This window comes from Gobio gobio, assembly GCF_949357685.1.
Source record: "Gobio gobio genome assembly, chromosome: 5".
Lineage (NCBI taxonomy): Eukaryota > Metazoa > Chordata > Actinopteri > Cypriniformes > Gobionidae > Gobio > Gobio gobio.
In genome coordinates, this window is record NC_137101.1 from 6,685,137 (window position 1) to 6,703,123 (window position 17,987).

The 17,987-nt window shown below is 40.0% G+C and overlaps 1 protein-coding gene across 4 annotated transcripts in view; it reads right to left on the reverse strand.

The window, feature by feature from the left end:
- Positions 1-1,409: 1,409 nt before the first annotated feature.
- strip2 (striatin interacting protein 2) overlaps positions 1,410-17,987 on the reverse strand; it is a 48,527-nt gene continuing 31,949 nt past the window's right edge. For all 4 annotated transcript variants that reach the window (XM_079817973.1, XM_079817974.1, XM_079817971.1 and 1 more), the window contains 11 exons: positions 15,779-15,844; positions 15,583-15,646; positions 14,780-14,851; positions 14,620-14,694; positions 13,155-13,252; positions 12,927-13,053; positions 7,963-8,063; positions 7,818-7,884; positions 7,590-7,694; positions 7,169-7,373; positions 1,410-2,649 (listed from right to left, as the gene is read on the reverse strand). In XM_079817973.1, coding sequence (XP_079674099.1) covers positions 2,399-2,649; positions 7,169-7,373; positions 7,590-7,694; positions 7,818-7,884; positions 7,963-8,063; positions 12,927-13,053; positions 13,155-13,252; positions 14,620-14,694; positions 14,780-14,851; positions 15,583-15,646; positions 15,779-15,844 — 1,231 coding nt within the window. In that variant the 3' untranslated portion in view covers positions 1,410-2,398. The remainder of the gene's footprint in view (positions 2,650-7,168; positions 7,374-7,589; positions 7,695-7,817; positions 7,885-7,962; positions 8,064-12,926; positions 13,054-13,154; positions 13,253-14,619; positions 14,695-14,779; positions 14,852-15,582; positions 15,647-15,778; positions 15,845-17,987) is intronic.

The following is a 17,987-nucleotide window of genomic DNA, read 5'->3' on the forward strand; positions in this document are numbered from 1 at the left end:
ATAAAAACATTTCTCTAAGAGTAGCTCTGGTTTTCTCATAATCGAATAATAAATCTAAAGACATTTTTGTGTGTTTATTTCTGGACAGAATAGTCAATGAGTTATCAATCAATGATCATCTGTCATCCAGCTTAAACATACGTTAAGATGAACTTTACATCTAAAACAACATCTCATCACAGTCTCTGTAACTCTCAGGATAATATTAAAATATAAGTTCCTTCAGATGAACAGACAAGAGATCTGTGGTTCACAGGTATGAGCATTGAGCACTGCCTCATGGGGTCAGAGGTCGCTGGTTCAATCTCGGGTCTCTGTGATAGGTGTGTGAGCGGTGTGCCCAAAGGAGGGGGATACCAGTGTGGTCCACCCCCTGGCAGTAACGGGGTCCATTGAGTTAGAAGCTCAAAAAAGTGCATCCATCCTTCATAAATGTACTCCACATGGGTCCAGGGGTTAATAAAGCGAAGCTAACTGAAGCGAAGCCATGCTTTTGTGTAAGAAATAAGAACATCAGAGACTCTCTTAACCAACATCAATCCTACAGTAAGACTACAACAACATACACAAAAAACACGAATCCGTATTATTCTACTTCATAATATGAATATCAGATGGTGATTCGTTCAAAGACTATAAATGTAACGCAACAAGTACAGATTAATTTGTTCTTCTGAAGGTCTGAGTTAGTTGAGCAAAAGAGCAACATGTAAACAAAGCCTACATTACCATTAACATACACATCATGTACTTATTTATCTGGAAAAGTATAGGCAAAAAAAAAAGACTGTAAAAAAGGACCAATTTATACTATAAAGCACAATTATTCGACTCTGTTTTTTGGCATAAATCGAATAATGAGTAAGTTACTGTGTGTGAGCTGCGTGATATTGTCGATTTCTGCACTTTATCACAATGTGTGTCAATGGATTTTGTTGATGGGCTGGAATATGTGCTGTTGAATGACTTTATTAGTCTGTCACTGAGCAGGATCTGTACTTTTATGACTGTAAAACGACAGAACGTGGTGTGGCGACTGTTTAAGTTGACATTAGACGCCATCATGTTGTTGACAAGGATCCAAAGGTGTCGTGAACGTGAAGCCGCTTATGCCCCTAGAGGAGCGGATGACCAACTGCACCCGTTTCTACCAGACGAGTCGTGTCTCACCTCCAACAGACTGAAAAACGACTTCAAGTTTCTTTTCACACCTTCGTTATTTTCAACAAAAATCTATATTTATTACATTAAATGTAAGAGATGAAAAATAGATGATCGGCTTACCTCAACAAGTCTATCAGCAGCATTAATACAATATTTATATAGGTTTAGGTTGGTTTAATAAATTCAAACTCTCATGCTCAAAGTCAGGAACAATTGAATTGTTTTTATGATTTTTTTTTTTTTTTCCCATCACAAAAAATGCTGACAATGAGATCTCTCAGTCAATGTAATGATTATTAACTCTCTTTACAATTTATTAAAGACTCTTACATCAATTTGCAACATTCACTTACAGTGCAGTCTGTACAAATACAACAAATCAGTACATATAAAAAAAAATGTGGAAGTGCTGTATTTGGCATGATCATCATAGGTAGTTTCATTTACACAGCACCTTAATTTAGCACAAAACAATGAGAATATAAAAAAATTAAGAAATGATATGCCCTGTAAAATAAACATGACGAACAGTGAGGTGCCGTATATAACACTGTTGGAGAGAGCACAAATATTAAGTCGTCATGTAATCTCAGAAGAGAATGTGACAAACAAAGCGTTAAAACCAGCACCATTTAGTGAGTGACATGTCTAGTGTGGGTGACGATAAAGTCACCAAGGACACTTTGAATGTGTGTATTGTGCTGCTCAGGGGTCTTTGTGTGGTGTGACGTGCAGTAGCGCTACATGGGGACAAAAAGAGATTACTCACTGCTTTCTGCAGAACATAGACACCCTCCTGTTTAACACATGCGATAAATAAAGAACCAGTGGAGTTAACACATGAACTGACACGAATGACAACCGCTCTTCAAGAGGGACCCTGCCTCAGTACCTCACAAAGTGTTCATATTTACATAAAGATTAAGCATTTCCACAGTCAGTGACCATATAAATAAACCTTGATCATTTCAGAATAGCATATACTTTTGAATACTGCCGTTGTGCGGTTATTATACATAAAGTGTGCTTCAGTTATTGGAGGATAATTCTTTCGTTCCATTACCAGAATTACCCAAAAGGAAGACCACCATTCCATATTCACATATACATCTCTATTTACAAGAATTCAGTACAGAACAGGAACGGCAGACCCTCAGTTGAAAAGTGTTGAGTCCACACAGTACTGGTGTCGGTTTAATAAGAAACAAAAAGTCCTGTAATCTTCACAGTAGGATCACTGGGCCTGCAGCAGACCTTCCCACTGAATAGGTTGGGAGAACACCTCTCTTTCAAGCCACATCTCGTAGCTGTAATGGAAGTCTTCAGGCAGGTCGACGCGCTGACCTAAAACGCTTTGGAGGCAATTGTCCACTGGCGTAAACTCGCTGTTCTGATTCTTATCGTAACGTCGCATGTTGAATTTCTCGATGCTCTCGCGCAGTGCACACTCCTCCGCCTGGAAGTCCCACGGCCGGGCGTCGATATCTGGCAGAAGAGAATGAAATATAGGAGCATTTGAAAGCTATGACACACAGTATGTATTACATGAGAATCACTGCGACTGAATTCGTGTACTGTAGCTGTGCAATTCAGAGGCTGCATCCTTCAAAAGGGCGAAGGCCATGCTTTTGAATTCCGGGAAGGTTGAAGCGAATGGGTTCCCGTTGAATGGGACAGTCTAGCCTACGGAGGACTGATTTTGTCGCCTATAGCAGCTGCCGTTGACGAGCGGCAGGAACGCTTGTACTCAGGGTTCCCACTCTTTCATGAACACCAGATTCAAGGACTTTCAAGGACTTTTTAAAGCGCCTTTTATTTGAAATCAAGCTCAATAAATACGATAAAGGTGGGTGTTTTACTGCTAATATATCAAATACCTACTGTACCTGTGTCTATCATTAATGCAGCAATGCTAAAGCATATACTGACAGCTAAAATACATTTTCCAATTAGGAAAAATGTCCAATTTGAGGAAAGATGCTGGTGTACAAGAGCGTCTCATCATCTAATTCATTAATTTGTTACATTTATATAGCGCTTTTCAAAGGCACTCAAAGCGCTTTACATGTAGAAGGGGGAATCTCCTCAACCACCACCAATGAGCAGCACCACCTGGATGATGCGACGGCAGCCATATTGCACCAGAACGCCCGCCACACACCAGCTGATTGGTGGAGAGGAGACAGAGTGATGAAGCCAATCTGTATATGGGGATGATTAGGAGGCCATGATGGACTGAGGCCAATTGGCAAATTCGGCCAGGATGCCGGGGTTACACCCCTACTCTTTATCGAAGGACATCCTGGGATTTTTAATGACCACAGAGAGTCAGGACCTCTGTTTGACGTCTCATCCGAAGGACGGTGCTTGTTACAGTATAGTGTCCCCATCACTATACTGGGGCGTTAGGACCCACACAGACCACTGAGCGCCCCCTGCTGGCCTCACTAACACCTCTACCAGCAGCAACCTGGTTTTTCCCAGTTGGTCTCTCCATCTCATCTTGAAAACTCAGAGATGTGTATTCGGACGGCAATTAAATCACCACACAACCTTGGTGATTGTCAAAAAACTGTAGGTAATTCAGCTGGGGATTTTTACGCAGGTGGTGGGAGAAAAACATTCTGGATTTGGGCGGCAATAAAAAACACTGACTAGCCCCTGTAAATTATGAAAATATCGTACGACCCCATGAGAAACAAATCACCGTCCGAACAGGGCTTTTGACAGTAGATGGCGCTTATGGAACAGCAGAAATATATTGAAATAGCTTCCGCCTGTAATGCAGTTTTGTTCTGGCTTTGGCAGAGCAATGAAGGCCAATTTTTATAATAGCACCATGCTACTCTAACAAAATGCAGTTCATGCTTAATTCAAGCACTTTCAAGGACCTATGTTTGTTTTCAAGTACTTTCCAGGCCTTGAATCCATGTGTCTGAAATTCAAGTACTTTTTAAAGAAGCGTGGGAACCCTGTGTACTGGCCTTTTTTGGAAAGTTAGGGTGTGTTCACACTTGTACTTCAGTTTGCTTGGTTTGTTTGGTCCGAAAAAAACCAACACATTTAGTCCTGGTCCGCTTAGCTTTCACGTGGGCATTTTAACACAGAATCTAAAGATACCGAACCTAAAGGCATAGGGATACGTTCACAACCTGATTGGTCGGCTTTTATGACGTATTGCCTATTTTGAGATGAAACTTACCGAACATTCAAACCAATGCGGTGTTCTGGGCTAAATGAGCTCGTTGTATGTCCGTAGCTACATATGATGGTATTTTGACCAGCTGAGAACTCGTGAAGAGCTTATTAAATGTGTAAAGGAGTCAAAACAGCAGCGGGAATCCCTCCATCACACACACAAACCAAGATCTGCAGCATGGAGATGCTGTTCTGACGCCTGTACCGAACTGTGATGGGCAACATCACGACTATGACGAGAAAAGACAGGTATGCTTGAGCATTCTGCACTTTTTAGAGTCTCATCTTCCTGTTTTTGGTTCGTTTACATGTCTTTGGCCCGTGTTGGGTTCATATTTCATTCGTTGGTTTTTTCAGCGGTCTCGGTCTGCTTCTTTGGTGCACACCAGGGTTCAGATGGCAGCGTTCACACTTAAGACTGATTTATACTTCTGCGCCAGACCTACGCAGTATCCTCTACGCCGCAAGTTACGTGTTGGTTTTCATTTATACTTCTGCGTTGTTGTGCACGTCAATGTACAATTACACATGCAGACCGCTAGTGGGCAGTGTCCAAGGGCATGCTGATGGTGTAACCCACAGTATCAAGACAAAAGCCAAAGAAGAAGCAGCTTGTTGTGTACATTGTCGGAGTAGCAGCAGCGACCGTTCTCGCAGCTTGAGTTGTTGTATCGAATACAAATTAAGCATCTCTAGTTGATTAGTAGAGGTAAATAAGAGGCGATCTGGTGCTGGAATGTGTTTTTGAAATTATGCCGAGTGCTCATGTTTTATCGGTGACACCAGCACAAACAAGCGCTTCAATCAATTGCTATTGCGGAGACTTTATTCAAGAAATGCACCCTAATGTGTCCCTGTTATTGATATACAATCACTGATTAACATCTTTGCATATTTACATTTTTTTTTCATTAAAACCAATGGTGGATTAGAACCAGAGGTGGACAAAGTACACAACTCCATTACTTGAGTAAAAGTAAAAGTACTATTGGTTAAATATTACTTCATTACAAGTGAAAGTTGTAAAGATAGATTTTTACTTAAATAAAAGTACAGAAGTACTTGCTTTTAAAAGTACTTAAGTATCAAAAGTAAACGCATTATTTTATTATTGTTGCATTGTTGTATGAATGTACGCTGTTCCATCATGGTGGTTTAAGCCAGTCATGCTCCATCTGACATGCTAGCATACCTTGAACTCATTGAAATACTTGTTTAAAAGTTACAAAGCTCGTATCAAAGTCAAAATCATACTAGATTTGTGTTTATTTGACAGGATTATGTAAAAAACATTTCTAACATTTCTAAACATTATTAGCCCAACTACGTTTTTGCATGCTAACTAACATCATTGTCGAACATTACCTATACGTTAGCGCTGTATCCACAAGGATATCTCAACTTGGTGGGTAAATCTATAAAAATAATTTGACCAACCATACTTCATACCAGTGTTAATTTTTTTTTTTTAGTTTTAGTCATAGACTTTTGACTATAACATTTTAGGCATCACGTTTTAAAGAAGAAAACAAATCATCCACTGACTTTCAAAGCGGCTACGACTTTCTACTTCGAGGGCCTCTTCGAGGACCTCTGATTAGAACCCAGAACCTCTGGCACGCTTAACAAATATTCTTCCACTACTAGACCATCAAGAGCTCACACTACAAATCTCTGGACTACAAAATATTGTTATATAGCAGATGTATGGATAAAACTATCATCCCATATCCGGACACACACACACTCCTATCGCAGATTTTTTATTTATTTATTGACCTGAAGGAGAAGTTCTGGCAGACCAATCACAGCGCTTGCGGTCCGCGTAGAATTGACGCGTTGTTACATTTTTGGAGAGGTGCAGTATACGTCGTAGGCTACGTGTGCAACACACAGTCTACAGGCTTTATTCAAATTAACCGCACTAACAGAGCAATCGCACCAGGGTTCATTTTAATCGAGTGTGCACACACCCTTATATACAACGGTCTGAAAACAAAACAGGGTTCACAACCTGTCTAAATATGTTGACCTGTCAATTTTGACCTGTCTATCTATAAAATAGCATCTTATTAAGATATAAGACAACATTTGAACCACTTTTTAGATATTCGGGTAAGTTGAAACCCTTAAAATGGTAATCCAGAATTTTCTCTAAAAAAAAAAAATGCAGTCCTCACCGGAGCGCAAGTATTCTTGGGATAGGCTAGGCTGCGAAGGATCCATTCGTTCCATCCTTCGCGGCCCAGTAAACGAAGGCCGCATTTATAGGCTGAATTTGAATTTGGACAGCCTTCGTCGAGCCGCTGTGACACATTGGGCCTTTGACTGATGCAGACTCTGAATTGGGACACAGCTTGTATAGTAGGCACTACATTTGGTTTGAAACATACTTTGCAGCCGTTAAAGTATATTCTATATAGTATGCATGAAATTTGGACACACCACATTCGCCATTTTGTCACTGGTGGTGAAGCGACGCAACTGACGCTGTAGGTCACATGACATTCACACATGGCCTGATGGGATAGTAAAGTGTCCATCATGTGCACACTTCAAAATCTCTGCGGAAGTGATAGGTCATCCCAGTACTTTGTTTTTCAAATACTATGTATTTAGACATCCTACTCTATTGGTGTACTGTTTTTCACACACTAAAGTTTAGGGAAGTATTCGAACACAATCAATGATTCACGTTTCAGGACACATTTGAAACAGTCTAAATTGGAATCTGATACGTTTATTCAAATAAACCAAATTATCCACCCTGAAGCCCTCAATCAAGTGAAAAACAAAACGGATTTACCATTCCCATACGCCCAGTCGTCATTGAGCCGATGTCGGACTTTCTGGTAGATGGCGGACATGGTCTTCATGTTACTCTTTCTCCACTGGCGCCCCAGGTACTTGGTCTGGATCTTGAGGAGTTTGAGGACATAGAGCTGCATCATGGCCTGTTTGACCTTGAGCGCCCTCTTCAGGATGGGAGCAGACTTGAACACCACAAGCATCTGTAAAGGAAAGAGACCCAACACAAACCAATGTAAATCGTACACAAAACCATTCATATGTAAATCATCCTAATTAATTGAACGTGACAATTTACGGATTTATGAACAATTTGCCAAGAAATTCATTAACATTTGGTGAACAAGGCATAGACATGTATTAGAAAATGAGACTCAATGCTCTTGTAATCTTTAAAATTAGTATTTTCTTTCGTTCACCATAGTTCTCGAGTGTTTCCACTTGGTGATTTTGTTTAGGATCCTCAGTAGGTTGATGCAGGAGAAGAGATTACGCCAGCAAAACTGATTACTGTCACCAGCTTCCTGTTTATACACACAGACACACATTTAAAAATGAAATGATCTTTTCAGTCACCAATAAAATAAACAAATCAGTTTAAGTAAAAAAAAAAAAAACCTGACAAAATAAGCGTTTTGTATAATTACCAGGCTTTCAGCTGTGAGTTCAGGCATTTCATGAACCACACAATGTGGGAAATCCAGGGCACAAATGCTGCCATCAGAAAACGTAATTATTACAAAATTACGGACATAGGAGTTGGTTTGAATGAGCATAGATCGAAATGTCTACCTGTTTTTTGCACTGATGTAAGACATAATGTTCTGGTTGAAGAATTTGAGGATGAGGGGGATGCAGTTGGCAAACACCAGGTGCTGAGCCACATAGTCAAACTGTCCGGGATGGGGAAAAAAAACATTCAGTACATCATGTTCATAAATAATCAGGGCTTAACAATAACACCCGCCAAATACGGGTGGATTTCAGCAGTGCCGTGTAAAGCAGTCACTCCTACTAGCCACTTTGACGGGTTAAATTATATATACAGTGAGGAAAATAAGTATTTGAACACCCTGCTATTTTGCAAGTTCTCCCACTTAGAAATCATGGAGGGGTCTGAAATTGTCATTGTAGGTGCATGTCCACTGTGAGAGACATAATCTAAAAAAAAAAAATCCAGAAATCACAATGTATGATTTTTTAACTATTTATTTGTATGATACAGCTGCAAATAAGTATTTGAACACCTGTCTATAGTATCAGCTAGAATTCTGACCCTCAAAGACCTGTTAGTCTGTCTTTAAAATGTCTACCTCCACTCCATTTATTATCCTAAATTAGATGCACCTGTTTGAGGTTGTTAGCTGCATAAAGACACCTGTCCACCCCAGACAATCAGTAAGAATCCAACTACTAACATGGCCAAGACCAAAGAGCTGTCCAAAGACACTAGAGACAAAATTGTACACCTCCACAAGGCTGGAAAGGGCTACGGGGAAATTGCCAAGCAGCTTGGTGAAAAAAGGTCCACTGTTGGAGCAATCATTAGAAAATGGAAGAAGCTAAACATGACTGTCAATCTCCCTCGGACTGGGGCTCCATGGAAGATCTCACCTCGTGGGGTCTCAATGATCCTAAGAAAGGTGAGAAATCAGCCCAGAACTACACGGGAGGAGCTGGTCAATGACCTGAAAAGAGCTGGGACCACCGTTTCCAAGGTTACTGTTGGTAATACACTAAGACGTCATGGTTTGAAATCATGCATGGCACGGAAGGTTCCCCTGCTTAAACCAGCACATGTCCAGGCCCGTCTTAAGTTTGCCAATGGCCATTTGGATGATCCAGAGGAGTCATGGGAGAAAGTCATGTTGTCAGATGAGACCAAAATAGAACTTTTTGGTCATAATTCCACTAAACGTGTTTGGAGGAAGAAGAATGATGAGTACCATCCCAAGAACACCATCCCTACTGTGAAGCATGGAGGTGGTAGTATCATGCTTTGGGGGTGTTTTTCTGCACATGGGACAGGGCGACTGCACTGTATTAAGGAGAGGCTGACCAGGGCCATGTATTGCAAGATTTTGGGGAACAACCTCCTTCCCTCAGTAAGGTCGAAGCTGGGTCTTCCAACATGACAATGACCCGAAGCACACAGCCAGGATAACCAAGGAGTGGCTCTGTAAGAAGCATATCAAGGTTCTGGCGTGGCCTAGCCAGTCTCCAGACCTAAACCCAATAGAGAATCTTTGGAGGGAGCTCAAACTCCGTGTTTCTCAGCGACAGGCCAGAAACCTGACTGATCTAGAGAAGATCTGTGTGGAGGAGTGGGCCAAAATCCCTCCTGCAGTGTGTGCAAACCTGGTGAAAAACTACAGGAAACGTTTGACCTCTGTAATTGTAATTGGCTACTGTACCAAATATTAACATTGATTTTCTCAGGTGTTCAAATACTTATTTGCAGCTGTATCATACAAATAAATAGTTAAAAAAATCATACATTGTGATTTCTGGATTATTTTTTTTTTGATTATGTCTCTCACAGTGGACATGCACCTACGACGACAATTTCAGACCCCTCCATGATTTCTAAGTGGGAGAACTTGCAAAATAGCAGGGTGTTCAAATACTTATTTTCCTAACTGTATATATTATATATAAATAAAATAGATGCTTTTTTTAATTGTAGTCTTTTAAAAAGGCAAGTGCAATGTAGAGTTGTCAAAAATATAAATTTTTCGATACTGAACTATCTGAAGCGCAGAATAGATACATAATACCAGCTGTGCTTTCTCCCACTCTCATCTCTCCGACTGCGAATTGACACAAACCCCGCCGTGTTTTATTTGCTCCGGATGAATATTGTTGGTGTTACAGGGCTTGAATTTTGGCATATCGAGCATAATTTTACCTGCAGGTGTTGTGCTCAAGCTAGCGCACATAAAGCCGCCTCTCAATACTAAATCGAGTTCTTTTTTGCTGCTTATTGCGCTTAAACAGCCAAATACACACAAAACAATGTCAAAATGGCGGTCTTGGCAAGTATTCACCTAAACACAGTCAGTTATGTTTTAAGTGAATGTAAATAGTTGAGAAAGAAAACGCATGTGTAACAGTATGATGGATATGTACGTCAGGTCTTAAAGTGACAACAGCCTCATATACCTGCTGCCAAATTAGAAGATGATATTAAAAATGCAGTTTTTCCCAAATGGTAGATGTCAAAATTGTAGCCAGTGACAATTCTGAGAGACTAGTAACCACTAGACACAGTGGCTGCTGAGCAAAAAAAGTTAAATGTCAAGCCCTGTAAATAATGTAAAATCTTCAGCATGTGAACAATACATTTTAATATAAGGAGGAATGGCCATTTAAATCCAGTGTATTACATAGAGAGGAAGTCAGTTTGGTTAATATCTATAATTAACTGTCAACTTCCCTCGTTCTCAGATGAGTAGAAGCTTTCATTAGGCTTTCATTTGTAAGACATGAGATGCATACTGAAGAGTGATTTGTCTCCAGTTGTTCTCCGTTTATCACGGCTTTAATTGGTAATGGGCAAACTCTATCAAAGAGCTACCCAGAATGAACTGTACATCAGCTCAGCGGGATACGTCAGAGGATCAGCCATGCTTACGGTCGTTCTTGTTGTTTAATCGGAGCAAAACAGTGATTGAGTAATTGGAGAGTGAAGGAAAGATGTGTGTGACTGCCTTTAGTAGCTGATTATTGAGTGCTGTATGAGGAGGTGATCCTTCAAGTTGAGAGTGAGAAAGGGTAAACTGACATGACAAAATAAGTGCGTTGTAAAACTCTTCCCACTGCAGTGCTATTTATCACCGCTTCAATTCTCCACCAATAGAGGGCGACACTTCAACACCCACGTTGATTTTTCATAAATTGTCACGCTCCTCAAACAGGATTAGTCTGAACTGTGCTGGCAAGACACTTTGTTCTTGTACCCTGCTAATATTTTAAAATGATCTGATGTATGAGGAGAGAAATTCTCAGACTTCTCAGCATCCGAGTGGGTTTTACTGCTCGAGCTCTAAAGATCTAAATCCTCTCTTTAGTTTGAAATATGGCAGATTTTCCTTCTCTTAATGCATTTAGAGTATCTTTTTTTAGTTTAAGTGCTTGTCTCATTTAGACTGGGTAAACCCAGCCAGATCTGCCGGCGATTTGATTTCGCCCTGCAGCTCAGGCTGGAAACCAGTACATTTTTCTATCCTGCTTCCGTTACAAATTTGCAGGGACCAATCACAAACTGGCTTATCCACCTCGTGCACTTTTGGCGGGTTTAACGCGATGATGGATAGAGAAGCGATGGATCGTTGGTCTGATTCGTTGAAGGACTATCCAATTTTGTACAGAGTCATTTGAACTATGCCCGTTGATCACGCCTCTTGTGGTCTGTACGCAATTGGATAGTCCTTCAACCAATCAGACCACAAGAGGCGTGATCAACAGGCATTGATCGGTTGAAGGACTATCCAATTGCGTACAGAGTCATTTGAACTATGCTCGTTGATCACGCCTCTTGTGGTCTGATTGGTTGAAGGACTATCCAATTGATCTATCGGTAAGACCCGCTCACCTTAGTTACTGTTGCTAACTCGGACAAACAAACGGAGTTGCTATATCTTAAAATGAAAGCTGTCAGAGTGAAAACCTTATCCCAAGATGTTTTTGGACACAGAATGTAGCGTATACCCCGTTCGAACGATGGCCAAACTTTACTTATTGTTTATCAAGTTTATTATGTCCTTTTTCACGCCAAAAAATCATCAGAAGACCTGAACAAACAAAGCATAAGTGCGCGCGCATTAACGTCTCATTCACAAACTCTCTCTCTCCGTTGCATTAACATTAACACACACAGCAAATCACAAAAAAACGCTCACAGTAAACAAACATACACAGAGCTTATGACTTTTCGAGGGTGCAGTTAATAACTGGTAAACTTTGTATCTGCAAAACAACTCCGATAAACTGTGTGCAAGCTCTTCCTTTCACTACCCACAGACTAGAATACCCATTAAAATCGGAGTCCTCCTTAGTAGGACAGATAATGTAGACCTTAAACATATCTAAAATTAAATTAAATTTTCATATAACCAGTTTAATATGGAGAGGCAATGAAATGTAGACCTTCGTGTTTTTGACCTACAGTGTTACATGACGTGAGAACAGTTAGTTATTTCGGTTTGTATGTTAGCAGGGACTTTAATCGTAACTTAACGAGAGTATGACAAACAGAAAATCCTCTCAGGATCCCTGGAATCAGTGTTACAGTACCTCCGGTACGACATTAGCATTTTTGTAGCATAAACACCATCAAAACGATGAAAGTTTTGGATCTTCCAATGTTTCTCTATGGCGCTGAAACCTAAAGATGTCCGAGTTCCGGTCGCAGCGCAACTGATACTCAAATGCTATTGGCTCATCTGCGTTCAAGGGGAGGGGCTTACCGATAGGTCAATTGCGTACAAAGTCATTTGAACTATACCCGTTGATCACGCCTCGTGTGCAGTAGAAAATACAGAGCAGACTCCCCAGACCAATGTTCAATCTTAAAAGAGTGAGCTTGATCTGGTGATAGCGAGACAATATCTCATTGTCATTGTCTTGAGATGAATGGTGCTTTGACAGCGAGCCTATCAGCAAGATCAGTCAGTCAAGAACAAGAGATCAGAGAGACACAAGCAGAGAGAGGAATGGCGAATAGAGAGAGAGGGGGGGGGGGGGGGGGGTCTGACCTGGTATATGTGGTTGAGTTTGAAGTGTTTGAGCAGAAGTAGCAGGAGAGCTGAAATGGCTTTGACGATAATCTCCTTGTGTCTGTTCACATCAATGCCCAGCTTCATGCTCTGGAGGACGGTGATTCTGTGTCCAACACAAACACGGCAAATGTTTGCGGTGCGTCTAAAACATACCGCACTGATCTTTTCATGCACCGTTTTACACATGCACGTGTGTAGACTTACGGCATCTCCTCCGGAAGAACGTCGGCTAGGATGTTGATAGAATCCGTCTTGGCTTTGGAGGTTGGAGCTGCAGCCAGTAACAGCTTCAAAAGAGCAATCTACAAAGAGAATTGCATTAGTGCAACATGCCAACCTGGTTTGTTTGAATAATTGCATGCATTTAGCACTACACTATCAAATGTAATGCATAATCCAATATTGAGAAGCAGATCAGGGAGCAGTTTCAAGATTTCGCCTGAAGCGTAGAACGTGTTCTTTCCTGCACCACGAGCCTTCTGATACCAGTTCATAGCAAGAATTAAATGCCTGGTAATGGCCAAAAATGCATTTTCATGTTGGAATGAATTTGCAATGTATTAAGCATTTAGCACTTAGAATATGGTAAACAAATGTATCTATTCGTTAGATTTCTCACAAATGACTGTGTAAAAGAGGCTAAATGTAGTCTAAATTTGAAAAAGAAAAGAGTCCACATTTCACTCTGCTGCCACCTATTTTCATATGAATATATTTCAGTATTATTGATGTTGTTTTGTTAGAAACAGAACGTCTAGTTTTCATAAATTAGATTGTTTTAAAGCAGTCATAAGTTTCAATGGAATTTTTTTAATCCATTGAAGTCACTATATGTTATAACTAATTTCATCTAATGATATATTCAAATAAAATGTATCATAAATATTGATAGAAAAATATAGTTTTTAATTAATAAAGAGGTGGTAAATGTAGTAATAACATGGTAACGTTCAAAATGTTACTTGCTACTGATTAGATACAATATGGTTTTAGTTGAAAAAATATTAAAAGTTATGACTTACAAGCTTTATAAGCTTACGAATACAAAAGGTAAATATGTTTTTTTATTTTGCAATAATTTGAAAGTTTTCTAAAAATGTTATGTTTATATGCAAATAAGGCATGATCTAATTAAATTAAATATGCACTAATTTGTATACGTTTCCAGAACAGAAATCTGAACATTGAATAAAGCCAGGTTTGAAATTCTGGTTTCATTTTATTGAAATAGAGTGAAAGGTTTTCACAGAGGGGAATTCTCTTTATATCTTTCCATGAATTAGAAAATACTGACAACAGCCAAAAAAAGAAAAAAGAAAAAGTAAAAGCCTTCAGAATATAGACAGAAATAAAACGGAAAAGTTTGCTGTATGTAAATGCGTTCCTTTAAAGATATATATTGTAATTGAAATCTTCAGATGAAAATAGATAAAGTGCGATAAAATAAACACTTAAAAGTGTTTTCTTTCCACTAGTCTGCAACAATGAAATTAAAATTCTCAAAACTGACCAGTGCATTAAAAAAAAAAAATGTTTTTGCCTATACTGTATTACTGTAAAATATTATCAGAAAATACACAAACGTTCCTCTCACATATTCACAAGCATCTGTGTTCACAAATACGCGTGTATAATTTAGTAAGAAACATGAAGTATAGGGGACACTTACAACATACTGTGAGAGGCTGGGCAGCATTCCCAAATATAGAATCTCTGCAGGCATTTCTTCCACCTCCTCCTCCCCCTAGCCAATCAAAAGAGCCAATTCTGATTGACAGCTTAAATGGACCAGTAATGAATGCAAAAGAACAGGGAACTGGAGTGCTCACCAGAGTCATGGGGCACTGCTGCAGCTCCTCCTCTCTCTTGATCTGGACCTCTGCTATAGAGACATACTTGTGCTTGAGAGAGAAAGGGATCAATGAGAGAGAATTGCCATGGTGACCGAGGGTGGATATCTAAACTGTGATAGGCTGAAAGAGCCCCAATAGAGCATGCATTAGACCACTGGATTCACGTCAATGCATATCTGTGGCAGAACAGCTGGTAAACCCGGCAGATGTAATCCACTTATGGAGGATCAATAAAAAGGGCAAACATTTGAAGCATGAGAAAATGTTTAAGCATGCATATTTATAGCAATGTTCAAAGCATTTTTGTTAAACAGAACCTATTATGCCTTGATTTTGTTTGTGGGCTCTACTAGAATAGGTTTTCATGCTTGATTTGTCAAAAAAACACTGTATTTTTCACATTGTTGCAGCACCTCTCTTCCCAGTCTGTCAGTAACGCTCTGTTTAGTTCCTGTCTCTATGAAGCCCCTCCTTCTGAAAAGCTCAATGTGCTCTGATTGGTCGAATGGAGCAGTGTGTTGTGTGATTGGTCAAGTGTGTTTGGGAAATGTCCCGCCCCTCACCATAACCATAAGTTTCAACACACTACCTTGGGCGGGAATTATTTAAATGAGGAATATTGTGAAAGTGACTTTGTGCTTTATAACAGACATTTTTCATGCTCAAACAGCAACATTACACACTAAAGAAAGATGAACATATAAAAAGGCATAATAGGTCCAATTTAATCCGTAGCTGTCTAGAAGACTACTAGAAAACAAACATGTTTCCATGCTCACCTGTTTCAGAGTCTTTACACTCTCATGTATGGGCCGGGGTAACCCAACCAGAGTGTCAATGTCACTACAATAACATCAGAAAGAACAAATACACAGGTGTAAACCAGAAACAGCAGAGAATACGGATTCAATGATAATGAAGATGACCCATCATATATTCATAACCTCAACCCGGGTGAACTGATCAAAGACTCACTTTCCCAAGGTGAAGCCGATAAATTTGTTTCTGCTGGTCTCCAGAAAGTGCTCGATGTCTTTCTCTCTGTGGAAGGAAGAAGGGATACATGAGGAGTTGTTTGACTAGGAGCAGAGAGCGTTTACTCAGTTTAGGACAGTACTGCTTCTAACGGACAGCTGCTTAAACTTAAAGCATTAGTTCACTTTAAAGTTAAAATGTCCTGATATTTTACTAACCCCCATCTCATCCAAGATATTCATGTCTTTCTTTCTTCAGTGGAAAATAAATTAAGTTTTTTGAGGAAAACATTCCAGGATTTTTCTCCACATCATAGACTTCAATGGCCACCAAAATGTTGAAGGTCCAAATCAATGCAGTTTCAAAGGAAGGGCTTCAGAGGCTCTGCACGATCCTAGATGAGGAATAGGGTCTTATCTAGCCAAACCATCAGTAATTTTCAAGAAAAAAAAACGAACCTTTATATACTTATACTTATATACTAATTTTACGCAGCTCTGCGACGTGCCACGGATTGCGCAATCACACTGCAAAAAATGCTTTTCTTACTTAGTATTTTTGTCTTGTTTTCAGTCCAAATATCTAAAAAAATCTTACATTAAGAAGCATTTACTAGACAAGCAAAAGTTGTTGTCTTGTTTTGGGGGAAAATAACTCAGAATTAAGGAAGTTTTTGCTTAAAATGAGCAAAATAATCTGCCAATGGGGTAAGCAAAATAATCTTAATTCAAACAGAAAACAAGATTATTTTGTTTACCCCATTGGCAGATTATTTTGCTTATTTGAAGCAAAAACTCCTAGCCTGGATGCCAGCCGAACTTAGCCCCGCCCACAACATTTGAGCTCGAGCAGTTCGGTCTGGACTTGCTCCATAGAGAAGTAATTATGCCCGAACAGAAACTGTTCGGACCAATGAAATTGTCAGGGCGGGCTTTAGACGATGATGGACAGATGATAAACAGTAACGTAATAATCCTCGTCATCAAGGCGCTTGGGTTGAATTTGTTCTAATCCTAAACGGAGAACTTGTTCATATCACCTACTATTTCCCTCAGAAATGATGATCGTGTAGGTAAGTACTCTGTGTATCCTTAAATTATTTTTTTACAACACCGGCAAAGATCGTTTACACTCATCTTTTTCTTCTAACGTAACTTATTCCAGCGTGAGTGCAGACAGGGTTGCCAAGTTTTTACAACAAAACCCGCCCAATTGCTACTCAAGACTAGCCAAAAACAAGCCCAATAGCTTCCCGGGGGGTGGGGGGGGGGTTCTCCAGGGGAAAAAAATGGCATTTGGGGGGTAAAATATATGTGTTACTTTGGCAGGGCTGCCTGCTAAAATTCGCATTCCTGGGTCTGTATATCCCATAATTGGGGTCGCTTCAACCCGCAGACTTGGCAACACAGTGCAGTTGAGTTCTGTTGACATTTGACAACTAACGTTATGCGTCGCTCCGTTGCTCTGATTGGTTGAAGATCTATCCAATTGAGGTCTTTCCTGGCTCGGTTGAAACACGCCCCATAATCACAGCCCAACGGAACAGAATCAGACTCATTTTCTGACTAGAATTGAGTATGACGACGTCAGGCTAAAAAACTCCCTTAATTTTGAGTGATTTTCCCCCAAAACAAGACAACAAACTTTTGCTTGTCTAGTAAATGCTTCTTAAAAGGTCCCATGGCATGAAATTTTCATTTTATGAGGTTTTTCAACATTAATATGAGTTCCCCTAGCCTGTATATTGTCCCCAAGTGGATAGAAATGTTGATCGGTGTAAACCGAGTTCTGGCTGTCTTTCTCTGCCTTTGAGAAAATGACAGGCCAGACGAGCCAATCTTAAAGTCTCCTGTTATGACGTCAAAACAGGAACGGTTACCTCCCTTTCCTCCGCCCAGAGAATCTGGCACGCCCATGCAAACGCTGGAGAGATCATTGATCATTGCTTGTGAACGAGTGAACGCTGACAGTTTCTCAGTGTTTGGATGTACAAATAAAAACAAAGTTTTTCAGTTCCTTCTGATCTGCGATCAGTGATTTCTGATGTGTAGCTAATTATTTATTATTCGTGCACACACTGCGGCTTCTCTCTCTCCCGACAGAACGGTGTTTTCGATCTTGTGAGTCAGTGTTTTTGTACGTCCTCGTCGCATCTAATCGGTTCTAAAATGTCGATACAGTCGTTTCTGCTCAACATCAGCAGACTCAC